This window comes from Gopherus evgoodei, chromosome 9, assembly GCF_007399415.2.
Source record: "Gopherus evgoodei ecotype Sinaloan lineage chromosome 9, rGopEvg1_v1.p, whole genome shotgun sequence".
NCBI classification, from domain to species: Eukaryota; Metazoa; Chordata; order Testudines; family Testudinidae; genus Gopherus; species Gopherus evgoodei.
Genome location: NC_044330.1, coordinates 28,278,699 through 28,306,327, shown reverse-complemented (window position 1 = coordinate 28,306,327; position 27,629 = coordinate 28,278,699). Strand labels below are relative to the sequence as shown.

At 40.9% G+C, this 27,629-nt stretch overlaps 1 protein-coding gene across 1 annotated transcript; it reads right to left on the bottom strand.

Annotated features, from left to right (window-relative positions):
• Positions 1–134: 134 nt before the first annotated feature.
• MINDY4B (MINDY family member 4B) lies at positions 135–27,629 on the bottom strand. The gene is made up of 8 exons (XM_030575699.1): positions 27,525–27,629; positions 16,135–16,311; positions 13,731–13,850; positions 11,171–11,241; positions 10,238–10,310; positions 7,770–7,943; positions 2,265–2,445; positions 135–334 (listed from the first exon to the last, which is right to left on the bottom strand). The coding sequence occupies exons 1-8, from the start codon at positions 27,627–27,629 to the stop codon at positions 135–137; spliced, it is 1,101 nt and encodes a 366-aa protein (XP_030431559.1).

Here is a 27,629-nt window from a genome sequence, read left to right as displayed (position 1 = left end):
TCCTGTGATAAATGATAATTTATAACTAAATGCAAAGTGATTCATTGTAGAAATAATATTAGTCTAAGCTGGGTCCTGTTAAGATATCAAAGATTGTTCTAATGGTAAGAAAGCATTCTTTTTCTCAGTGGCCTTCAGTACTTTACAGAGCCAGTCACAGGGCAGTGGATGCCACATTTGTGCAGTCTCGTTCTTCGGAAGAATGGGACAGCCCCATTCCAGTTGATGGCTGCCCCCTCCCGCTTAGTTCTGATTGCCATCTCTACAAAAGGAAATCTCTTTTCTGGATCACTTTCTTCACAGTGATTCTTTTCCCAATGATGAGAATGAGTGTCTGAAAGAGCAATGCCCCAAATTCAGTGAAAACCCCCCAGCAACATGAGTCTAATTGCTATAGCTTCACTGGCTATTCTGTTCAATTGCTCATCAGATTTTAAAATTCCACATTAGAAGCCTAATGGGCCTGTGTGCTGATATTCTGCTCTTCTAAATGCAGTGCTGGTCTAGAACTGCTAGGCAAATGCAGCTATTGCAGATGAAACTCTAGACTCATGGCAATGTGCAGTTTAAATTTAACATAGTTGGCACTGATTTCTTTCCAACAGTTTATAATTTCAAAGGCAACTATTTAAAATGTTCAGTTTTTGGGGTCAGAATTTCAGAAAGTGAGGCTTGAAGTCTGTGGGCATTACAAGCATGTGGGCATGCAACTGGAATGAACTGTTGGTGTAAAAATGAACAAGGACCTCACATCCTAAAAATCTGACCCTAGTTTACAATAGCAGTAATGATCTCTGGGTGGTACACTTCCTGGCAGTTTAAGACCAGCTATGTTAAAGGCTTTGAGCTCTCAATTCTTCCCCTTGATCATAAATAGGCTGGAGAAGCCCTTCCCATCAGTTATTACTTGATTATGAACTCAGTGAAACGGTTCAGAATGAAGTCTTGCTTTCCCATGGGTTATTGTGCCAGCCATTAGCTGTTTGGAAGGCTGTTACTGAAAATAAACCAAAGTCTGCACCTGCAGCAGCATGCAAAGCTCAGGATATACAGTTTATTAAATCAGAGCAGCCATAACTTCCCCTAGTGGCTTTTATATAGCAGTGATGGGGCATAGGATGATAGGAAGGCTGCAGGCAGGGTTACAATGTAGTGCATGGAATGAAAGTATAATCTTTGAGTCACAGTTCTAGGGGCCATCCAACCAGAATGGCAGTCACTGAGCCCCCTCCTACAGATCTAGTTCCTGGCCCAATTAAACTGCTGTGCCCCAAAAGACCTGGCCTCAGCAGCGTACAGTGAAGTAGAGTAGCAGCAGACTGGCAGTCATGGCACACTCCTCTCTTTCTGTACCTGTTACACAAATGGATGATGTGGCCCATGGTTTGCAACTTCATGATGTATCTGTGCCATTGTTACATTAGGGGAGGACAGTTTTGTGATTAAGTCACTGGACTGGGACTCAGGAGATCTGGATTCAATTCCTTGCTCTGCCACTAACCTTGAGCAAGTCATTTAATCTCTCTGTGCCTCAGTCTGCCATCTGTAAATGTGGATAATAGCACTTCCTCTTTTCCACCCTTGTCTGTTGAGATTTGAACTCTGTAGGGCAGGGCGTGTCTCATACTAGGTGTCTGTACAACACTTGGTACAGTTAGGCCCTGATCTTGGTTGGAGCCTCAAGACACTACTGTAAAACATGTAGTAATAATAATATGATCCCAGTCCTGCATGGTGCTGTGCTCTCAATTCCTATTAATATCAGTCGGTATCAAGGATGCTCAGCATCTCAAAGGATTCTTGATATTCATATATAGATTCAAAAAATGGTCAATTCTATTGACAATATTCTTAGATATTGCTAGGGTGACCAGATGAGAGGACAAAAATATTGGGACACGTGGGGGGCAGGGTCTGCCGGCGGAGCAAAGAAAAAAAAAGAGTGCTGCCGGTGGAGCAAAATATGGGACAAATTGCCTCTCGACCAAAGATTGGTCGGGATGCGGGACAAACACCTAAATAGTGAGATGGTCACGATTTTATCGGGACGTCTGGTCACCCTTGATATCGCCCCAATAATAAAGCTTCTGCTCAAGAATATTATTCCACCCAACTGATTATGTTTCTTCAAATCATCTTTTGATCTGAGCCTTTTCTTATGCATTGTTTACTGTATCTTCCCTAGACAACACGAACAGACTAATATTAAACACTGACAATGATATACATTTAAACACCTTCCTTTGATAAACTTAAATGCCTACCTACTGTTAGATGTACTGTTTTCTTCTGTGATGGCTGCCCATTATATAAGTAGAGATCAAAGATGTGTTCCATTTTCCAGTCAGATAAGTGCAGCCTGTTTGTGCTGAAAAGAACACTGTATGTTCCATTGATGTTGCACAGCCAGATGGGTAATTTAGGAGTCTTCAGCATGCTTCCAACCTAGGGGGAAAAGGGTATTTCAAATATACTTTCATTATTAATAGGCACTTATGTCTGTGTTGCTTTAAAGGAACATTAGTTTTACTGCTCTGAATACAGAGTTACTGTGAGGTATCACTGTCCATTTCCTCTAGTAATATCTCTACAGATACCTTTTAATCAGGAAATGAGTAAATAAGTCAAGGTGGTATGAATGATATATGTCGCAAGTTGAACTCCAGCTCTGATGAAATCCTCACCTGTGCTTTCATGTCTATTGATTTACAGCCACTGAGGATCTCACCCACTATGTTTTAACTTGAGAAGTGCACTTTGCTTTATGGATAGTGTAATAAAAAACCTCCAGTAAATCCTAAGCCTGGGAATATATTTATGGGAATCAGCTTTTAAAAATAACACTGACATAATAGGGTTCCAAATAGTCTAAGAAAGGGTCAGATAATGAACGGGTTGTGGCCAGTTCAACAAATTGTAGACCCAATTCCACAGTCCTTCGTACATTCTAAAGTGCATTTGTGCAATTGCTAGTGAACATTGGTGCTATTCTGCCAGTAGTTCTGTGTGGTAATGTAAGTAGCTAACATCAGCATCTGAAAATGTAGAAAACAAACAGTGGTATGATGTGGTGTGACCCGTGGAGAGGAAGGTGTATTCAGCGGGGTTTGAAGGGCTGAACACTGCAACAAGGAAGTCTTTCTAAAAGTATGTAATCTATTTCTCTGCACGAGTAGCAATGAACTCTCCCAGTTCAGTATGTTTACAGTTAGTCTGAGCATTGCAGTATCCTCCAGGACCTACTTCAGAATGTCTCTTCATAGAAACCTCAGTCCTCTGGGCTAGTTCTCATCTCAGTTACACTGGTGTAAATACACAGGATCTCTCTTGGGCATAATTCTCATTTCGCTTACTTATTTAGGTTTTAGGGCTGTCAATTAATCGCAGTTAACTCAAAAAAATTAACTGCGATTAAAAAAATTAATAACGATTAATTGCACTATTAAACAATAGAATACCAATTGAAATTTATTAAATATTTTTGGATGTTTTTCTACATTTTCAAATATATTGATTTATTTTACAACACAATACAAAGTGTACACTGCTCACTTTATATTATTATTTTTTATTACAAATGTTTGCACTGTAAAAATGATAAACAGAAATGTATTTTTCAGTTCACCTCATACAAGTACTATAGTGAAGTCTCTTCACTGTGAAAGTGTAACTTAAAAATGTAGATTTTTTTTGTTACATAACTGCACTCAAAAATGAAACAATGTAAAACTTTAGAGCCTACAAGCCCACTCAGTCCTACTTCTTGTTCAGCCAATCGCTAGGACAAATAAGTTTGTTTACATATATGGGAGATACTGCTGACTGCTTCTTATTTACACAGTCACCTGAAAGTGAGAACAGGTGTTCGCATGGCACTTTTGTAGCTGCCGTCGCAAGGTATTTATGTGCCAGATATGCTAAACATTCATATGCCCCTTCATGCTTTGGCCACCATTCCAGAGACATGAGCCCATGCTGATGATGCTCCTTAAGAAAAAGAATGCATTAATTAAATTTTTGACCGAACTCCTTGGGGGAGAATTGTATGTGTCCTGTTCTGTTTTACTCACATTCTGCCATATATTTCATGTTATAGCAATCTCAGATGGTGACCCAGCACATGTTCATTTTAAGAACACTTTAATGGCAGATTTGACAAAATGCAAAGAAGGTATCAATGTGAGATTTCTAAAGATAGATACAGCACTTGACCCAAGGTTTAAGAATCTGAAGTGCCTTCCAAATTCTGAGAGGGACGAGGTGTGGAGCATGCTTTTCGATGTCTTAAAGAGTAACACTCCGATGCGGAAACTACAGAACCCAAACCACCAAAAATGAAAATCAACCTTCTGCTTGTGGCATCTGACTCCAATGATGAAAATGAACATGTGTCAGACCGCTCTGCTTTGGATTGTTATTGAGCAGAACCCGTCATCAGCATGTACGCATGTCCTCTGGAATGGTGGTTGAAGCATGTAGTGACATATGAAAGTTTAACGCATCTGGCACGTAAATATCTACAACAGTGCCATGTGAATGTCTGTTCTCACAAGAAACGGGCAGGATTATCTCCTGCAAATTGTAACCAGACTTGTTTGTCTGAACAAGAAGAAGAACTGAGTGGACTTGTAGACTCTAAGGTTTTACATTGTTTAATTTTTGAATGCAGTTATTTTTTGTACAGAAGTCTACATTTGTAAGTTCAACTTTCATGATAAAGAGCTTGCACTACAATACTTAGAATCATAGATTATTAGGGTTGGAAGGGACCTCAAGAGATCATCTAGTCCAACCCCCTGCTCAAAGCAGGATCACTCCCCAAATCCCTAAGTGGCCCCCTCAAGGATTGAACTCACAACCCTGGGTTTAGCAGGCCAATGCCCAAACCACTGAGCTATCCCTCCTCCCCCTTGTATTAAGTGAATTGAATTGAATTACACTATTTCTTTTGCTTTTATAATGCAGATATTTGTAATAAAAATAAATATAGTGAGCACTGTCCACTTTGTATTCAGTGTTGTAATTGAAATCAATATATTTGAAAATTTAGAAAACATCCAAAAATAGTTAAATAAATGGTATTCTATTATTGTTTAACAGTGTGATTAATTGCACGATCAATTTTTTTAATCGTTTGACAGCCCTAATAGGTTTTATAGTGATGTAACACCACTCAAGTTGCTCTGGATTTGTACAGGGATAAGTGAAATCAGAACGTGCCCCCATAACTTAAAGCAGAAAAATAATGGGGGTGCTCTCTAAATGGTACAAAATGTAGTAACTACTGCTGTTAGAGAGAACAGGCCAAATTCAGCCCTGGTTTAAGAGAACATAAGTCTATAGACTTAGATGGAGTTGTGTCTGCTTACAACAGGGTTGAATTGGCCTCTCATGAAAGGTGTTCTATCTCTTTTGGCAGGCTATTGTGAGGGTCACTTGGGGAAATGCAAATTTCATGTCTCTGGATGTGGCCTTTGAACCTTGTTTTTATTGTTTTTCCATTATGTTTGGACTCTGATGTCATATGATATATATTTGGCAGTCTCCGACCAGTGCTTCATCAACAAACAGCATGCATCCAATGGCCATTAACAGTAAGTCTGGTGTGTAAAGGTGATTTACCAAGGTGAAATGAGATATGACCAATCTAGAGACGGAGTTATTCCTCACTTTGAGAACAAAATCTGTCAGGCAGAATTAAGTACTGAAGAAGAAAGAAATCCCTAAACAGTTTATAGACTCTGGTCCCTAGACATATCCATACAGTAGTGGTTTATTAGGAAAGACAGGTAAGATTAACTCTAGCATTTGATGGTGTAAATGATCCCTCATACATAAAAGAAGAAAAGAAGCTTTACGTTTTGCATTATTGTATAATCTCTCTTGTTTGGGGAGGAGGAAAAGGATCCTATCTAGAAAGTAATGCAAGTCAGCTGAAAAAAGTGAATTGGACAACAATGTCTTGTAAGTCACGTTTCAAATGATCACTATGCTATTGATGTACATAAGCCTCAAGAGCATGACAGTGACAGTAACACATGGAAAGAAAGAAAGAACAACATGTATTGAGTCTTCTCTGGATAAGCGAAATTAACCCCAGAGGGTCATGTTTGCATTCGTTCTGCATTAAATAGATCTGTGAAAATACTTCAGTCTTAAAAAGGGAACTAATATAAGAAAACCTTGGCTCAGGTCCACAAAGATATTTAGGATTCAAAATGTGAATCTGGGCCCTAGTACCTTGAGGCCTTAAAATAATGTCCCAAGACACTAAAAGACTCTTCAAGCAGCTTAAATCCCATCTTCATAAAGGGAAGATTGTGTTGTTTTAAACTCCCATGGGAGTAAGCAAAAAGCAGATGGAAGTAGCAGTTTCCCAGCATTGATGGTCTAGAAATGTGTTTGAATCTTTAAAGCATATAGTGACCAACTAAACTTCACAACGCCTCCGGGAGGTAGGTAAATCTTATCTTTATTTTACAGAAAGGGAAATGGAGGCAGTGACAGGGTATGTGAACTGGATTAGAGCCACGAGGATCATTACTCTGAGTCAGATACACTATCCAGGAGACCACACTTTAGATGCACATCAAAGTGTTTCATTGTCTTCACTCTTCTCATCAGTGATACTTTCTTCAGCCAATTTTTTACCGTGTTTGATGTGTTACTCTGAGGGCTGTAGCTTTGAAGCCCTGGAGTTTGCAAGGCCACATGTTGAGCACTGGGGTTGTTCTCCTGTGGCATGAACAAGGGTGCTGAAAAACACTTAGGGAACAAAGGAAAAGAATAGGGAGCACTGGAACCTATACAGCAGCTCCTTGGATCTGCTCGTGGTATGGGCACCTGAGCAAAGTGTGGTTGTTTTAGCCATATAAGTGGAAGCTCCTGTGTTGCAGCAGGCCAGGGATTGGACACAAGGAGAGGGCAGGAATGTGCCTTAAAGCTTCAGCATATAGGCACCCAGCGGTGGGGATTGAGTGTGGGAGGCAGGTGGGAAAATGTGGGAGCTGTAGACTGAGAATGCGTGTGTCTGTGTCCAGCAGTAACCATACATGTGTGGCCATCCATTGCCCTTTTGTATTGGCAGTGAGTGGAGTGTGACTTATATAATGAGAATGTGTGTGGGGGCCTGGCTAACTGTGCCTGGCTGCATTTTGGCTTAATGCAGACATTGTCAGCATTAGTTCAGATGGCTTTCTATGAATGTATTTCCATGTTTTCTTTGCATGATCCTCATTTTCCCCGTCCCTCCTCCCACTGACTCCACCTACTTTCTGCCCAGCTACACTCAGATTATGTGCCTATGATCTATTTTTATGCTTGTTTTTGTATGTGTCACTATTGGCACATTTTAGCTACATGGCACAATGGCATTGAGACAACAACCCTGTAACTACTCAGCCTTCAAACTCTTTATTTCATCACTTATTGTCTATTCCTCCGTTCCACTGCATTTTTCAAATGCCATGATGTGGTCCCCACCCTCTGCAACCCTTGTGCTTTCAGTATATTGCTCAATGGGAACCTTTCTAAGGCAGTTTGCAAGTTTCACATCACTTGTCTTCATTAGTATTTTACCGTGAGTTACCGAACTTCAATTAAGAACACACTTTATTCTTCAGTGAAGGTAAGCCGCCAGTCTACAGAGGATAAATGAATTTTCAGGGGGAAAGCTGATGATATATAGTGTACTAACGGTAACAGTCTAAAGCCAGGGGATCTGAGTGTAGGAATGTCAGTGCAGCTCCGTGATTTGCATATGCTCTCACCTGGAAGGGTCTGTAATGCTCCACTTCCTCCTTGTTCCAGTGTAAATAGTCCACATCACTGCGGGCCAGGACTCCATGCAATAGTTCTTGCACTCCATCTTCACTGTCAAATTTCTGGAACCCATTAAACACATGTGGACATGCTCTGCCTGTTAAAATGATGTTGAGAATTGCCTAGAGGGGGAATGACCTACAATTACACTTTCAGGCAGCGGAGCAGAAACTACGCTGTAGAATTGCTTGCTGTTGTTCATCTTTCCTATAGCTCATTTTTCCCCTCTATATAGAATAAGTGGCACAAAAGCATGATTTCATACACATCTGTCTTAGGCATTTCCAGGACACCTGTCACCCTGGTATCTACATGCCAATAATACTTGCCATTACATAGGGCCTTCCAGACATCACACTTCCCTCTGACAAAGATAAGTATTATGAACTCCATTTTAGAGATGGAGAAACTGATACAGAGAGGTTAAGTGGCTTTCCCATGCTCACATAGTGAGTCAGTGGCATTGCCAGGACTAGAACTCAGAAGCTTTGCCTCTGTACCCAGTGCTCACTTTGCTAGACCATGCTTGTGTTGATGGAAGTTTCAAAATTGTATAATCAGGAGTAAAAACCCCATTGTGTCTATGGGAATGTGGGGATGGATTCATTATATTAATTAATGAAAATATGGGCAGGCAGCAAAACTAAACTCAGACTTCTACTTACAGCAGGTTGTCGTCCATTACTTCACTAAGATGTGCTTGCTGTTCTCTTCCCATTTCCACTTGTTTTGCAAGTGTCCTCAGAAAGGAAAAGCAATTGCTATGATTCTGAACCCTGGGCACTGAAATCTTGCTTGTCACTAATGTCTCCCACAAATAACTACATAGGTGCTGGAACTGGGGGTGTAGAGGGTGCTGCAACACCCCCTGGCTTGAAGTGGTTTCCATCATATACAGGGTTTACAGTTTGGTTCAATCGCTCTCAGCACCTCCACTATAAAAACTGTTTCAGCGTCCCTGAATAACTGAGGCTTATTTTATGCGGTGCAAGCACATATATCTATTCGCTTTCCCCTAACTCCTGCTTGTACTTCTGTATTATCCTTTAGCGTGACTTGAAGATCGATCCAGGTAGGTGATCTGTACCTTCTGATGCCTTTTGATTCAAGCAACTAGAGGCAGGAAAATATTTGCAGATATATTTGTAATGCTTGCCATGTGAGCATTTTTGCATTTTGTCAAAAATCCAAAACTGGCCCTATTTTTGAAAAAATACCAAACTTAAACAAGCCCCTTGTGAATCTTTCTAATTTTGCAGGGTTTTAGACTTATTTTCCTGTTTTTATAATCTTTTGCCCCCAAAGCCACATAATTTTGGGAGTTAGAAAAATGACTAATGAAGCCACTATAGCAGATATCAGGAGAATGCCTGCAGCTTTACACAGTCCAGCAATACCCTTGGCAATAAAACACAGCACCCTACGACAGTAAATGCCATAATGATGACTCTCAATCCTCATTATCATTTCTGGACATAGACATCCAACACACAGTAAATCTGCTTTCTTCTCTGCAAATAATAGGTGCCAGATCCTCAGCTGGTGGAAACTTATGTTATGTCCATTGAATGAGGATCTGGCCCATAACATTTGCCTTTATGGCCTAACATTTGCCTTTTAACAAAACCATAGTAAAAGTTAATGGCTGTTTTTCTACCTCAGCCACCAAATGATGTAGGAAATCATCTTCATCCTGGGTAACATTAGTGATTCAAATTCTCGGAGACCAACACTCAGCTATGGTAGTTGTATGAACCATGAACTGTAAAACTCATCTGTTTGATAGGGCATGTGTAGAGGCAGAGGCAATGGACTTTTGAAGGGGGAGGGAGCATTGGCCTGCTATATCCAGGGTTGTGAGCTCAAACCTTGAGGGGGCCATTTAGAGGTTTGAGGATTTACTTAGGGATTGGTACTGCTTTAAGCAGGGGGTTGGACTAGATGACCTCCTGAGGTCCCTTCCAACACTGATGGGTTGATCTATTGTGCCAAACCATGGCATCTACTCTCTGTTGGCTGGTTTGTTCTATTTCTCATTGTATTTTGGTTTGTGGTGGTATTTTTTGTGACAGATTTAATTGTGGCCAGGACATCCAGAGTTTGTGTACAGATGTCCTTTTTTATATTTTACATTGAAATTAAGAAATAATAAAAATATTTTTGTAATTGGGAACACCTTGATGGATTCTTCCTGAAATTGAAAAGACTAGAAGCAATAATGGAAATTGACCTAAAATGCATACACCAATGTTAAGACAGTCAATACAATTCTAAAGCTTCAGAAATACCTTTTGACCATATCTGGAAGTGGATCCATCTACTTTTAGATGGATCTTACTAACAATTGTGAATGTTCGGTAAACTGATTACGCATATTTTATAAGAACCATTTAGGAAAAAAATCACATAGTCCTACCTGTCTACAGATGAAGTTTCCAAGACTGAGTTGTAACAGATGAGATGTTGTGAAGTCTAGGTCTTTTTGGAGCCTGTGCAACCAAAAACAAAGTATTATTGTGGTGTCAGCTGAATGATAGGAATGACTCTGTACATCAGTGTATGATTGTCAAGAAAAATTAAAATGGCAATATGTTCCTCAGGGTTCTTTTGTTTCCCTTTATTACAGGCATGGCAGTGGTGATCTAGCTATATTTTTACACCCAGGTTTAACTTTTATTAGATTTGGATATGAGATGCAAAATTCAAATTTAGACCCAGACCCAAACTTCCCAAAATTGATGTATGTTTGGTTCACATGGTTTGGTTCTGGGTGATCTCTAGCATTTTCTAATGACTGTTATTAACAATTCCAATACCTGTCTTTAGGAATTGAACCAAAATGTTAGTGGGTAACATTTTGAAAAGTGCCTAAAAGCTGGACTACACATCTATTTTGTATGGCTATATCTATTTTGGTTGGGGTATAATTTTTTTAAACTAAAATACTGATATAACTCCGGTGTGGATGCAGTTATATTGGTATAATAGTGCCTTATATCAATACAGCTTATTCCCTGTCCTACACAGGAATAATTGTACTAGTATAAAACACCTTTACACCAATATAATTGCATCTGTTCTTAGGGTGGGGATAGAGGTTGTACAACTTACCTATATTAGTATAGTTAAAATGATAATTTTTGAGTGTATACAAACCCCTTAGTGATTTAGGTGTCTAAGTCCCATTGACTTTCAGTCACTATCATCACTATCTAGGTGATAAGAGTTGGTACAATACAGGTGTAATTTGGCTTCCCTCTCCTAATTCCTCCCAGTGTCATAAGGAAATAGATCACGTCATAAGATATTGCTAAACATGTATAGAAGATTTTTAAAAGCCATAATTTACCTTTCCAATGTCCTAGAGAAAAGCAAGCTATATAGAAATAAGATCACACCGTGGCTTCCTTCATCTTTGAACTGATAAAAAACAACAACAAAGAAGGAATTATGGCAGTTACCCATGATTGGTTGAGATGTCTCCTCTGTTAACTCTTCAGATTTGTTTCCCTTGCACCTTCTGCTACAATCTAGATGAAAATTAGATGAAAATACTGGATGAAATGCATGAGCTGCTACTGCAGTCAATGGGAGCTTTGCCACTGACTTATTAAGCACAGTAGGATCAGGTCATAAAGGGTGATAGAAATTTTTCATATAATTTCTATTATTTCACAGAACAAACTACATTCCCATTTGTTGTTTTCTTTGTATGCAGATTTTAACAAATGATTTTAGTGACTTTACAATTTTTGTTGTATTTTTACAAACCACTTTTTCATTAACATAAAATTTAGCTCCTGATTACATAGAGTAGAGAGTATCCTGATCCCATGCTTTCTCCCCCTCCCCAACAGCCTCCCAGAGCACCAGAGGGACCACATTCTCTGAATTGCAATCTGATTCCTGATCTGCTTCTAGAGTAGCACAAATAGCTCCTTATCCAGGGCTTGTTGCAAAGTGCAACTGAGGCCTAAATTAGTAAATTAAGCAATAACAGACCCTTCAAGATTAAAAAGTTTCGGCTGGACTTGCTAAAAGTATTTCAGTGCAGTTAAATGGAATTGCTAGAGAGAATTGCTACATAAATAGTGGATTGTGGGCATTCACAACATTAACTGCTTACTGCAGGTGTCTTGCTTTTCTTTTAAAGCCCTGACCCAGCAAAGCACTTAGCATGTGTATAACTTTAAGCACATTAGTAATTACATTGAAGTTACATTGGGACTGCTCATGTTTTCAAATTTAGGTACATGTCACCTGGATTAAAGTGAAACATTATCACATTTGTTCCTTATGTGGATCTAGAACAGGGGTGGGCAAACTACAGCCCACAGACTGGATCAGGGCTTTGGATCTGGCCCACAGAATTGGCACCTCCATGGTGCTGTGGGCCCTACACCACTCCCAGAAGTGGCCAGCACCACATCCCTGCAGTCCCTGGCGGAGCAGTGGTGGGGCAGAGGGCTCTGTGTGCTGCCTTTGCCTGCAGGCACTACCCCCTGCAGCTCCCATTGGCTGGGAACGGGGAACCACAGCCAATGGGAGCTTTGGGGGAAGTACCCACAGGGGAGGGCAGCACGCAGAACCCTCTATGCCCCTCCCCCAGGGGCCACAGAGACATGGTGCTAGCCTTTTACGGGAGCGGTGCTGGGCCAAGGCAGGCAGGGATCCTGCCTTAACCCAACTGCGCCCCACTCAAGGTAAGTAGCGCTGGGCCAGAGCCCGCACCTCAAACCCTTGCCGCACCGCTCCTGCACCCCAACCCCCTGCCCTGAGTCTCCTCCTGCACTCCACACCCCAACCCCTGCCCTGAGCCCCCTCGTACACTCCACACTCCCTCCCACACTCCTGCCCCAGCCCTACATTCATGGACCTGCATGCAATTTCCTCACCCAGATGTGGCCCTTGGGCCAAAAAGTTTGCCCACCCCTGCTCTAGAAACATGTTGGGACTTCCCTTCTAGGACATATTTTGAATAGCCTTTAGAAAAAATACTGGGGAGCATGCATATGATTTGAAGTCCTCTACAGTGCATTTCATGGAGAAAAATAACAAAAATAATGAATGATTAAAAAGTTTAAAAGAAGTTGGAAATACAGACCTCAGGATTGATTCATGGACTAAGGAATGACAGAAATTTTGAGAAAAACTAGAGAGTGGACTGGATGAGGAAATCTGAAGGGATTGAAATGAAGAAACAAGTTTTATAAATAGAAGAAGGTAAATGAAAAGAGGGATCTGAACACCAGCAAAACAGCGCTGGTAATTCTGTGCAAAATAACAATACAAACAAAAGAAGAACAATAGTAATCCTATCTGGACAGTTATTACAGAAAAAACACAACCTTGAAGAAGCAAGACAAAAGAAACAGGAAGGAAAATCCCACTGCTAGACAGGGGAGTAACCTGAAGAGTTCTCTTTATAGTTAGATTCCTGTGTGCAGTTTCACTACCTAGAGGAAGAACAGAGCACTTCATTGGAAATCTCTAAATTAAAGAGGGCGCCAAAGGCATAAAAGGGGAAAAGTGCAGAAATGTCTCAAACTCTATTTCACCCCATTACTTCTAGTACTGTTATAAATAAATCCTCTCTCTTTTGGGTATCTATAGCCTTTAGACATTTGCAGGCTGCTTTGTCCCCCCTCAGTCATTGCTTAGTCATGCAATATATTCAACTCTTGTAATCTTGCCTCATGAATCATTCTCTCCAGACCCAGAATTATCACCTCTGAACCCATTCTGATTTGTCCATATTTCTGGTATTTAGATACCTGGAACAGAGCACAGTGTTCAGGTGTGATCACGCAGAATTAGAGTCGAGTAAAATTAGAGTTCATTTGCAAATCCCAGCAGTTCACTCTGTGATACTGAAAATACATGGTCAGTCATTACATATAAACATTTACCTTTTCTGCCTCCAAAGCATAGAATAGGTCAGAATATGGAGCGTGGAATTTGAAATATGATTTTTTCCATTCATAGCTGAAGACATGGAATGTGTTTCCAAATAACATCTTTCGAAGCCCCTTAAAATGAGAGGAATAAAGGTAGACTAGGTCCGATTCTCATTTACACTAAGGCCAATTTACATCACTTTGGAAATGTAAAGGGGCCTTCAAGTAGGAATAAATTACATTTACATTCACTTTAAGGCATCTTCCTTCACATTGCCAACACAGTGTAAAGTGATCATAGGGTACGTCTACATTTAAGCTGGGAATGTAATTCCCAGCTTGCTTACATGTGCCTGTGCCTAAAAATAGTGGTGCATTCATGGTGGCAGAGGCAGGGGCATGGCTAGCTGCCTGAGTACATACCCAAAGGGCCAGGTGAGATTGTACTTGGGGGAGCGGGGGAATGCCACCAATGACACTCTGCTATTTTTAAGTGCAAGCTCGAGCAGAACTAGCATGGGTACATCTATGCAAGCTGCGAATTGCACTTCCCAGCTCATATATAGATGTACCCTTCATGAGAATCAGGCCCTGTGACATGAAAGGAAAGGAAACATATTTGGTTAGTCATGATTACTTACTTCAGGTCTCAATTACAATAAAATATAGCTCTAGGCTGAATTATTAATTTTAGGTTATAACACCTACTTTAAAGGGATCCACTTTTTCAGATTTGCTGTTACTCTTTTATGTAATTCCAGGAATGAAATTCTGGACCCACTGAATTGAATGGAGCCAGGACTTCACCCCAGAGATGCAAAGGGGCCATACAGCTGGTTTAACTGGCTGCTTGGGAAGTCTCCTGTGTAAGGCGAAGCATAGGACTGGCATGGCTGCTCACTCTCACTAATGGAATGCCTTCATCCCTTTAGTCGTACTCGCATGAGTGAAGCAATGTACATGCGTTTGCCCATTCAAAATGGATAAAAAGCCACTATGCACTGATCACTTATTGTGCTGCAATTCTAGTCAGAAAATATTTAATGGGAAAACCTGCCTGTGGTGTTCACCTCATGAGAGTGTGCCATAGAAAAAAGGAGCTTGGTTTATCCAAAAGAGAGCATATTCCCCATACCAGTCAGGGTAGAGTTGTCCTGGACAAACATCTTGGTCCCTCTGTGCACAGCCTCTGATTAAGCTACTCCACGTCAGAGATGGAATGATTTATGCACACAGGCTGTTTTATCCAGTGTGAGAGATACATTTGAAGTCAGTGTGACTACTCATGTAAGCAAAGTCGTTCACATACATAAGTCTTTGCAGGACTTGACCCTTACTCTCTATTTTGTGTGTGTTCACCAATGCAGATCTCTTGTCAGAATTTTACCCTTTATGTTAAATGCCTGAGGTTTATGTTACATGGGTGTTGTACATTGATAGATGACTGGGACTTTTATTGATCCTTACAGCCTGTAGGCATCAAAGACCAATTCTGCAAGTTTCCCATCTGCAAAAATCCCATTGAAGCCAATGGAGACTCTGCATATGAGGGACTGGCAGGATCATGCCCCAGAATATTTAGTGACTTAAAAAACTTGCCTAATCTCCTGAATTTATGATCAGTGTTCTGCCCCCTAGGCCAGTGGTTCTCAAAGTGTGGAGTGCCCCCCAGGGGAACAGAGAGGAATATTCGGAGGGCACATAGGGCTGGAGCCAGCCCCCACGGGGAGCAGGGAGGGAGCTCCATCCCCAGACCAGCTCTGCCTCCAACCCTGTTCAGCCCCCAGTCCTGCTCCACCTCCAGGTCCAGCTCCACCTTCACTCCCTCTCTGCCCCCATGTGAGCTCCAGCCACAGCTCCACTACGCCCCCTGCTCTACCCCCAGACTAACTCTGAGCCCAGCTGCAGTTCCACTGAGCCTTCTGCTTGGGTCCCAGCCTGGCTCTGCCTCTTGCTCCAGCTCCTCTCCCATCCCCAGTTGTGCCCTCAGCTCTACCTTCAGCTCAAGCTCTGCTGCTGAGGAAAATTTGGCTGTGCAGTAATGGCAGTGTGCGTGTGTGTGTGTAGACAAATTCTGTTGCTGGGGGGAGAGGTGCGGTGTGACTGGAAAAGTTTGAGCCACTGCACTAGGCAACAAAAATGCCAAATAGCAAAGAAACATTATCCTTTATTATTTCTCATAGTAGCTAATAAACATTGTATTATATCAGTTTTGTGGCTTGTACAGCAGCTGTGTTCTTTAAAAGCATAATAAATAAATAATTAAAATTATATTCTTCTTTTATCAATACCAACAAACTGCATCCTTGAATCCAATAATAATCTAAGCCTCATATAACAGCAGATAAGGTTCCCAGGTCTCTCTATTTGGTGAGGTTAAATTACAGCTCATGCTTAATGGACAAGATATGCTTACCATTGCCATTTCTAGGGAGATAGGCAGGCTGCCCAGGTTTGAAGAGATTGTAAGCGGTTTGGGGATTGAGAAAGGGATATTGGATAGAAACTGTCCCTGCTTTTTGGAACTTCTAAACTCAGATGCTCCAGTTCCATCCTTGTTGTCATAGTCAGATTTGTGATTGTCTTGGTATTTCTGTAGAGCGAAATGAACAGGACTTGTATATTCTTTCAGCTGCAGCAGTTAGAAGATAGCTTATTCCTATGCTAGGTCCTACTAAATTATCCCCTGCATCCCACCCCACCCTGCCATGTGTCCTTTTTTCATAATAACATGGACATGATGAAGTTAAAGTTATTAAAAAAAAGTGGTAAAAGATTAAGAATACATATTCTTTGTCATATAATTCCAGATAGTTAAAAGGAAACTATAAAATGATCAGTACACTGATGTTCTAGGTTTGAAATCATACAACAATATATTTAAAGAAACAGACTGACATGTAATTGTGCAACACTGCTCAAATGGTGCAATTTTTGTGTACAGTTATCTTTCTAAAGGCTGTTTCAAGCCACATCATTCCTAAAATTTTCCGTTCTTTGCATTGTGGTAACTAACACACACACAAAATCACTTTCAAGACTCAAATTCCCAACAAGGTAGGTCATTTCTATTTTGGGGGTTGGGCAAGGAATACAACAAATACTTTGCTACTTACTGTTTGGCTTTTCTTTACCTCTTCCTGCAATATTTCAGTATAACTTAACTTTGAATCTACTTGTCTTTTGACTTGCTGTACTTTTGGACCGATGTCAATAGTTTTCCAGTGTAATGAAAGCAGTTACAGGAGAAGTTACCCGGTGACAGCTGAACCTTGGACAAGAGAACTCCCTTCCTAGCTGTCTGGATTACCAAAGAACAGGAGAAGATGTCATTCTTATCTAGTGAATAAATCATCTGAGTCATAGGCAACTGCTGAAAGAGAAGCTTTATTGCAAACAAAAAGACAAAGCTGTCACATAGGCACTTTGAGTGTTTTTTCAACCCTCCTGCCTACAAAATGTTATTTATCTAATATGTATTTTTATTTTGTTTTCATTCTGCTTTATACACTTAGTTTTGAATAGGATTTCTAAAGAATTTAAATTATTTCACTGTCCCCTATTAGGACATGAACAATAATGAAGATAATAATTCCAGAGCTATTTCTGCTTTAGAATAAATTTGTTCAGGAACCCATTTAAGAACAGACGTCAATAAAGGTGATGCCTTTAATTTCAAGTTAGTTTATTTTAAACATGCATGATATTTAAGGTCATATATTGGTTTTATAGCCACAAATGATTATATTAGCCTAAATACTAATGAGGGTGAAAGAGTTATATGTACATATTTATTGTTTTAAATTGCTTAATATGCAGTTTACTGGTCTGACTCACATTTTTTTTTATCAATGGTTGCCAATAACTTCAGCACATTCTAATGACTACAGTACAAAAATATATAATCTCTGACTAAACTTTGACATCCTCCAATTTAAGGTTTTGGGTAATGATTAGAAATACATACATTTTGTCTTTCTGAACACCTGTGTCTTCTTTCCTGTGTTTTAAAATTGACCAAGAAACTCTTGACTGTTAGACAAAAAAGTTCATTACCCTAGATTCTTCTGTTACTTTGAACCTGATTATGAACATTTCTCTTTCAAATATATGAAGGCTTCCTTCTCAAAGGAAAAATGTATAAGAAGAAATTGGTAAAACAGGCTTTTTTACAGTTTGATTATTATTTTCTTAAGAGAATACTAGCATCTAATGTGCTATATATTACATGAGTAATCTCTTAAATGTGATTGCCTAGTGATGCAATCACAAAAAAGAACAGACTAATACAAAAATGTTACCTTTGAGAAAAACAGTTACCTGGTGAATTGTATTATTGATTTCCAACCTGCAAGTGAAAATAAAACTCAGCTAAAAAAATAAACGCAGTATTAACCTAGTACAATTTTCTTTGACCAGTGGGGAAAAAAAGCTTAAAACTTAGGAATTATACTTGCATTTTTTAAAATATATTTGAGAATGCAGACAGAGAAATAAAACATTAAAATTTGTAAAACCCCTAATGAAAGACTATCTGGTTGTAAGAATATGTGAGAACAAAGCAGAATAAAAATCTTACCTGTGGCAACTAAAAATTTCTCTCCATTTTTCTAGATTTGAAATTTTGCTAGATATCCATTTGTTGTAAGCTGTGTTCGCGACTTGTCCATCTGTACTCTGCACTAAAGTAAGCGATGCAAACATTAAAAATCAGGATATAAACTCCCTTGGGTCTAAAAGAAAAGTGACCCTTTGGCACATATGCCTATATGAAGTGTCCTAGCTCATACTATCAGACCCTGATTAAACTTTTATTAGAATGGGACATAGTTTGTTTTTTTTTCTGCTCACTGTATATATAGCATGAATGTTTAATCCAAGACACAGATTTATACAAAAACAAACTGCAATTACATGTTTGTTTCAGAGAAATCTGAATAATTAACCTGATGGCACTAGGCTTGAGAGAGTGTAATCAAAGTGATTATTTTCATATAGCACTGTAGGGAAGCCTACCTAAGGACCAAATCTTGATTCTATTCAAGTTGATGGCTAAATGTCCGTTGACTACAAAGGGACCACGATTTGGACCTTAATGAATGCATGGTGCTGGAATAAATTTCCTGAGGAACGCATTTACTAAACAGATGTCTATAAACTCCGACACATTCAACACAGTGATGTTACTGGGGGAGACAGGCTAGTAAAAAAGATAAAATTTAAGCTGAATACTGATACCCTGTCTTTGTTTGCCCCGCACTTGCCAGTGTTTAGAGTTGACTGTTGAAAGAGCAATGGTCATATAGTGTCTCCGCATCTGATAATTGTAGGTTTCTCCCACAGGAATGATTTGTTATGGAACTTTTTTCTTTTCTGCAGACTTCTTATATTAGTAATCCAAAACTGACCTCTGTTGTCAGCCCATACTGAGGTTTATTTAAAGCATGCTGTAATGGGGCAGTTTATGTAGACAAGGTGAAGTAAGCCATAATCCTTGTGTCTGACAAAAACTAGCCTCTATGCAGAGGTATCTAGAATCTCAAAAGTCAAGTTCAGAGACAAAAAATGGGTTGCATTTCCCCAACTTCGGAGAGTCTACAATCCTTGAATATTATGTAGCAGGGGAGAATGAGTATGACAGTGCAGAAATGTCCTACGGATACAACCAGACAGCCACTTACACAAGGCCAATTTTGGTTCTAGGAGCCAAGTAAAAGAGTTTCATGTGGGGAAATGCCATTGGGAAGGTGGAAATTATAATCTTCAGTCCTGAGGAGGGCCATGTTCTGGCCTCTTTACACCATTCCGATGGCAAACCCCAACCACATCTCCCCACTGTGCGGTACTTCTAATGCAGAACAGCCTGGCACTGTCCTCCTATGCAGTCTCTAGCATAGATGTATGTCAAGAGGGCATGTGGCCAGAGTGCAACTCCTTGAGGCTGCTCTACATTTTACTGGTGGCTACTCTCCGATATTAGAAGGAACAAAGGTAGCTTAAAGTAATCTATGTTCCCTCCACCACAACTTGCCCTCGTCTACACCAACTGCAAGTTGTGTCAGCATTGCATGTTTTAGCTTGACCCTTCAAGGTCTTGTTCCGTCATGACTAGATTTTGTGGTGAAGACAAGCCCTAATTAGACACTATTTGGGAGAGTAACTCTAAAACTGCTCCTGTCTCTGCCTCAGGTTCCCCCCTCTTCTCTCTTATAGAGGTGCCCCACAGTTCGATGCTACAAAGTAGGCCTCACATTCCCTGCCTGTCCCTGGTGCAGTGGAAGTGGGGTGATTCTGCTGTGTTTTGAGCACTCTGTGGTAAGTAGAGGGCCATGCAATTTAGCTTTGTGAAAGCCAGGCAGCAGCATGAGCCAAAGCCCTGACACTGACTAGTGCACACCCTTTCTCCTTAACCTTCCAAGTCTGCTATGCATAATAAAAAATGAATAATTAATCAAAGAAGGTGAATAAATTACTTCAGCTTAAGGCATCAGTAATAAGATCTGTGTAAATCTCAGCTGTTGACAGCATAAATCCTTCTAGGTGGTGGTTTGGCATTTCCTGTGCCCATAGCTGATTTTTTTTTCATACAAATTAATAGTGACTCCCCTGTTTTTCAGTTTTGATATATACAATGGGCCCAGTCCCATGAGATGTCTGTATTTCCACAACTCCTATTGGACTCAGTGGGAGCCTCAACTACAGTGGGCTTGAAAGACTGAGTCCAATATGAGCAATTACCTAACAAGCCAGAAACAATGGGTCAGTACAGCTAGTGAAAGGCACAAGAGCCATACATGGATAACTCTCATTTGCTGCACATTCCAAGGGTTCTGTGAAGAAGACCCATGGCCATTCAGCGAAGGGAATAGGATTCCCCTGCTTTGTGTCATCCTCTGTCTTTGAACAGTGCCTAACACAAGCAAGTCCTGATCCTGACTGGGGCTTCTAATTACTGCTGCAATACAAATTTTAATTTATAATAATCCCTGCCAGCCCCCCCCCCCTCCCCAGAACGATCTGGGAACAACATTGTGAGGAGATCCTTGCAAAGTTTTTCTCCCCCTTAACCCTTTCCTGTGGGGTTTGGTCAGGAAGGGACAATCTAAGATCATATCAGGTAAAGGAACAGAATGATCTTTTATCCTAACCCTTCCCTCCTAAAGGTTGTGAACATTTTAGTATTTGTCTTCTCTATAATCTGCGCTATTGACCTTGATCTTAATAAATAAATAAAAAGTGGATCTGCCCTAGAGACTGACTTTCCCACTTCTAGGATGTGTTATAGGCCAGTTTATTTGTGTTATGGGTTTTATTCAGTGTTTAAATGACCAATGAAATGCATCAAAATAATGTAAAAGAGATGTTGGTATAAAGAGATTGACACTTAATCAACAGTTTCTACAACAAAAATTTCTTGTTATTTTGTTTTTATATATGCCCCCTCTTACAGTTGCTCTTGGTTTGTAAAATAGCCTTCATCAAGGAACCATAACAGTCAAGTGTAATGGCTGCTTATGTGCACTATAATGACTATTATACTTTGACACCCTATAGCATTCCACCATATTGTACACACCCCTCTTTGTGACACATCAAAACTTGTCTGAGAGGATGTGCTCAGTGGATGCAGGCATTTTTTAGACATCATAATGCACACGCTGCTCATCCTGAGACATTTTAACAAAAATTAAAGTAGAGACATCTAAGAAGAAGCTTTACCAGCACCTGAAAGCTGATTCCTTTTGTAAAAGGTTAGGTTCTGAGGAATTAGCCATTGTTACTGAACTCTCTCCATTACACCATTCAAAGTGCTATTGAGTACATCATACGCACTTCGAAACATTAGGTGAAATATTAGAGGTTTTGTTGTGAAGTTGAGCATCATCCATTAGCCTGGAGTTTTTAATGAAGAATAGTGTTATTGCTTCACTAAATGTGCTTACTAGTTATCTCTTCCTTATAAAAGGCCAGTATAGATGTCCCCAGCAAAGTTCAGAACATGTTTTGCTCCATTGAAATGGATGGTTAGTAAAATTTACTTGATACTGGTAGTTATGATATATTCAGACACATAGGAAGGAATGGGAGAGCTCACCTATGTGTAGTATCACCACCCTTTACGCCAGATTATGATCCTCTGGGCAAAGCCCAAGTATGGAAAAACCTATGGAGAGACATGGACTCCTTTACCTCAACCCAGTATCCAGCCACTCACTCCTTGCTCACTACTACTACAGCCATTGTGCACCTCCACTCAAGGATTTTAGGCTAGTGGATCCATGTCGTTTGTGGGGTTGCCACCCATACCCTAGAGAGAGTTCAGGTTTGAAGTAGTGCTTTGTGACACACGGGGCTCCTGAAATGTCCTGTTCTGCTTATCCAGGGCTCCCTCCTCACACCCCACTGTTAGAACCTGCAGGTCTGAAACCTGGGATTATAGGGATTCTGGGCCACGGACACCTTCACATTACCTCAGGAGACTTAGGGCAGGCTCCTAAAGAAGGACCTTGGAGGCTGGGCTTGGCAGGAAGTACCGCCCAGCAGGACCTGAGTGACAGCCCCTGACAGCCTCCTTTTTGGCGATACCAGTACTTAAACCAGGAAGCCATAGAAGGGAGCTTTCGGAGCAACCGCACAGACTGCCTGCCTGTCTCTGCTCCAGACCGTGCTTGTGATATATTCTGACTTTTGTCCCTGGTTTGTCCTCAACTTTGCTGTTCAATTGCTGTCTGTAACCTGGTGCCCGACCCCGATTTCCTGGTAACCTGATCCTATCTGCCTCCTGTAACCTGACTCTCGCTTCACTCTCTAGCTTGTCTTGGGGTACGTCTATGCGGCAGAGAAAAACCTGAGGCTGGCCCATGCCAGCTGACTCAGGTTCTTGGGGCTCAGGCTGTAGGTCTGTTTCATTACTGTGTAGACTTCTGGGGTCAGGCTGGAACCCAAGTTCTGGGACCTTCCCACCTCACAGGGTCCTAGAGCTCAGGCTCCTCCAGCCCAAGCCCAGACATCTACACAGCAATGAAACAGCCCTGCAGCCTGAGCTCCATGAGCCTCAGCTGGCTGACACGGGCCAGGCCTGGGTGCTTAGCTGCTGTGTAGATGTACTCTTGGACTCTGACCCACCACTAACCTGATCGTGCCTGCTTCCTGATGTCTGAATCTCAGTTTGCCCTCTGGCTTGTCTCGGACTCTGACCTCCCAATACCCAAGTGCTGCTTTGACTACTGCCCTTATCCCAGTTGTGACACCAACCACCCTCATGTTCAGTGGAACTGTATTAGTCCTACATTTCGAACTTTGTTTTCCAAATGGTTAAGTGGGTTCTGCTGATTCACTGAAACAGGTGTCTCCTCACTCACCTAGATATAGGGGATGTGGTTGTTTAGAAAGGAAGAATATAGGGTGTGGGCTGAGCAATCCTGAGGTAGGAGCCCTACTCAGGGATGGTATGAGCTGAACTTTCTTATGGTAGTAAGGCACTAGTGTTCGGGCTTTGTTCTGAACATACTGTGAAAGGCACCTGCTCACACAGCTCGATGTGTCAACTGAGAAATGTGCATGTTGTTCTTCAAGCAGAACCTGCAAACTCTAGGAGTCAAAAGATTCTGAAAAAATCATTTACCTAAACATAAACAGGAATTATATTTCAGTGTGTGCGTGTGTGTGTGGGAGTGAGAAAGAGTATATTTAAAGTGTTTTTACACTTAGGGCCAGATTTTGTCCTCAGTTACACTGGTGTAAATCCAGAGTAATTCCATTGAAGTCAGTGGAGTTATTCTAGATATATATGAGTGTAGTTAAGCAAGATTTAGCCCAGTATTTGTATAATTTTTTAAAAATGTTGTCACATTAAAAGTATATGTACCAAAAACATTTTATCGGAGTAATGATATATATTGTACATCACCACACAGCCCAGATGTGGGGATTTTGCATAATTGCTGCCCTCGCCTCCCTCAGTATATGTTGTTTAGAGAATTTCAGTCGCAACGTTTCTTTATTCTAAAAAAATCCCCATCCTGCTATACATTTTTCAATTTGCCTGCCTTGAATTGTTTTAATACTAATATTAGCACTAAAATAATACATTCCATCTGTAGATAGATCTTAAAATACTTTACAAAGAAGGCTGTGTCATTCTCGCCATCTTCAAGATGGAGAGGTTATACGACCTATCCAAGGTCACTTATTGAGTCAATGGCATGTCTTCTGACTCCAGGTCTAGAGTTCTAAAGGCAGCATGGTCCAATGGGTAGAAGGGAAAAATTATTTAGATGTAGCAGGCTAATGAAAGTTATTACATTTTTGTGTGCCAGTCACATCCTTAAACTGGGTGCCTAAAAAAAGTTCAGCTCAGTTCACAAAATCATTGAAACTGAGATAGCAGAGATCTATTAGGACATCTTGTCCATGTATATAGCCATAGTATGTATTAATTTTGAATATATATGTTTCAATATGAAGCTTCCATCATAGAAATTTTGCAGCTAAGAAGCTGCAGAGTTAATTCCTAGGCAGGTGGATTATTAAGGGTAATAAAGAAACCTTGGCTAGTGAAGTCAGAACTACTTTAACATTAACAGATGCCAGGAGCAATGAATTAGTGTTTTAAGGGTTTTTCATAATGTCTGCAGCAGTAAAATGTAAAGAGGAATCTGTTTTCCCCACCTTGCACCATCTGTTATTTATAACAATCAGTAATAGCTAAGTTGTTCCTGTTAGTTACAGGAGCAAATTAATTTTATTTTTAACTGTTTCTCCCCTCACGGGGTAGATATTTTATATGAGAATAAGAACTGTAATCACTTGGAAGATAAATGGAAAGTTAGGACTTTTCCCTGTATCATGATACTTGGAATAAATCACCTTTCTTTATATAGTGAAACAAGTTATAAATCACTCAGTGGGTAACCTTTCATTAAAAGTGTGCTTCAGTTACTAGAAAACATGTCATTTAGGAAGAATGCCTGCTATTATGATTAATCCATATGGTTTTATAATCCCTGGTTAGCACTTCTTGCCCAGTGTATTTATTGGACTATACTCTCCCAGTTGTTCTTATGCAGAGCACCTCATTGATTTCCGTGAGGAGTTTGGATTAAAAATTGACAGCACAAGCCAGTCCAGTGTGTGTAATTCCAACATGCTATATGCAGCAGTGACTGGTGTGTTTACATCTCATCTTTTCCATAAGTGATTCTTCATTGCTATCCTTCAACTTCTGGGTTTTCTCCTTGTCTGCTGGGGTGAGAGATGTAGAATTTAGGCACAGATCTAGTGGCTCAGGGAAACGGGCTGAGTCAGAGTACAAAAGAGAACTAGATAAATTCACGAAGGCTAAGTCCATTAATGGCTATTAAGCAGGATGATTAAGAAATGGTGTCCCTAGCTGCTGTTTGTCAGAGGGTGGAGACGGATGGCAGGAGAGAGATCACTTGAGAATTATCTGTTAGGTTCACTCCCTCTGGGACACCTGGCATTGGTCACTGTCAGTAGACAGGATACTGGGCTGGATGGACCTTTGGTCTGACTCAATATGGTCATTCTTATGTTCAGTGGGTAGGATATTTTTTCAATCTATGTGAAGGGGCTGGTTGTCTGAGATCCTAACTGGGAAGCTTAATACTGGTCAGTTCTATTGTAGATGGTAGGGACAGAAAATAGGTTTTGCATTGTTTCTGTTATAGTTTGGGTATGTCTATCTGAGCAAGCTTAAATCCAGCTAGTGCGGGTAATAGCAGTCAAGTCAGCAGAGTGAGAGCTTCAGAGCAAGCTAACAAGCCAAGAACATACCTAGGGTCCATGCTGGGCTTGTACTACTAGCGCTGAAGCCTGAACTAGCTCAGGTGGGCTAGCCCATGCACAGCTTTTGCTGTGTTGACATACCCTTAGTCACACAAAGGACCCTATTGTGGTTGACACTTTCAGAGGTGCAGAAGGGGGAAGTGGCCTTTTCCTCCCTTTTGCATCTCCATGCAAGAGCTAGGCCCAATTGCTTTCTTCTGAGTTCAGGGACTGCTTCCTGTTGGCATCCTGAGGCATTCTAGTCACTCCGAAGAAGGTGGAGAGGAGATGGGGTTTATGGCTCTGCTCCTCCCTTCACGCTGACCTGTGGAGTTGGCTGGCTAAAGAAGAGAGAGTATAGTATGTTGCACCTTCTTCTGCTCCAGTGGTAGCTGTGAGTCCTCAGAAAATCAGGTGTTTCAGTTTGGGCAGCCAAAATTAGTTGAATGCATCTGAAAATGTTATAATTGTCCCGCTTCTTCCTCATTAGCACCTGGTGTTGCTGGTTGCCGGCAGGTCCCAGTACACATGTACTGCAGCCACTGTTCAGGGATGATTCCTCTCTGTCATGCTCTCCCTTTTGCCTTTTAACTTCCTTCTTTCTTACCTGTAAGTGTCAGGTCAAATTACAAAGGCTTCCTATCACAGGCTGCGCCTCCCCATGGAAGGAGAAATTCTTGCCTGGGGGCGCAGCACAGCTCTGCTGACTCTGAGTGTTCTCAGCAGTGACTGGCAGATATGCAGTCAGCATTCTTTCTACAGCTTCTGTGGAAATGTCAACACTGCTGCCCCAGCAAGGAAATGGCTTTTCACCTCCAGGCTTTCACAGAAGGCCATTGTGATTGGAAAATGAATCATTTTATAAAGATAATACTTTGCATTTCCATAGCAACTTTCTTCCCAAGATCTCAAAGCACTTTACCCAGATAAGTGAATGACATGAGAAGGTGTTGTGTACTCCAGGAATATGACACACCTGATTCTCCTTTAAATCTATTAGCCTGAGACAGATTTAAATTGATTTTACTTCTCTAACTTCACAGAAGATGGCTAGTCTGCAAGTTCTACCCCAACCTCATCCGCATCTAGCAATGGTTATAATCTGTGATTAAAGACTTAAGCAGGATAAGGTGAAAACATAACAGGTTTATTAGACAAGATTTAAACAACAAGGACCCAAAACATATACAGAACAAATAATAATAGTTCGATTGTTGATGATGATGATGTTGACATGAATTCCAGAGCCCCCAAACCCTTACACAATAGGGGAAACTGAGGGACAATAAAAAGCAATCATAGTACCATCTCGCTTGCTGATCCAAGGGAGGAACCGTGGTGTGACAAGACAATGATGACCAGTTCCCTGAAGTGGAACTGGAACTCAGGAACAGAAGCCAGAACACAGGAATAAGTGATTGCTCAGGTAAGTGGCTGATGTCCTCTTAAATCAGAGAATATCAGGGTTAGAAGGGACCTCAGGAGGTGATCTAGTGCAACCCCCTGCTCAAAGCAGGACTAATCCCCAAATGGTCCCCTCAGCAATTGAACTTACAATGCTGGATTTAGCAGGCCAATGCTCAAACCACTGAGCTATATTTTCTTCCTTTATTGTCTGTTCTTGAAGGTGTTGTCCTGTGTGTGGTATGCATACCCTTCTTTCTTAGATGTGTAATGGTTGCATGCAGGTAAGTCTTGAAGCTGGAAGCTAGATGAAACTTGAAATCACTAACAAGTCCTGGTTTGGCTGGGCAATACCTCTTGGCTGCTCGTGGGGAAGACTGAGTGCCATTCTGATGGACAGCCCAGAGTAATGGTTACACTACCCTTAAATAATCTGCAGTTGCTGGGCAGACTAGGCTGTTACATGACTTAACCTTTTCCCGCTCTAATTTGAAAAAGGCAAAAACGGCGCCAAACTCTCCGTGAAGGAGGGTATCCAAGATGGAGACCTAGTTGTTGTTTTAACAAATTGAAGATGGTGAATGGGGAAACCATAACAAACAGATTTTAACCTACCACTTTTACTTCAATTTTACACCAGCAGAACTCCGTTGACTTCACTGCAATTACTTCTGACTGTTGTGAGAGGAAAATCAGGGCTACAGCATATGAAAATGCCAT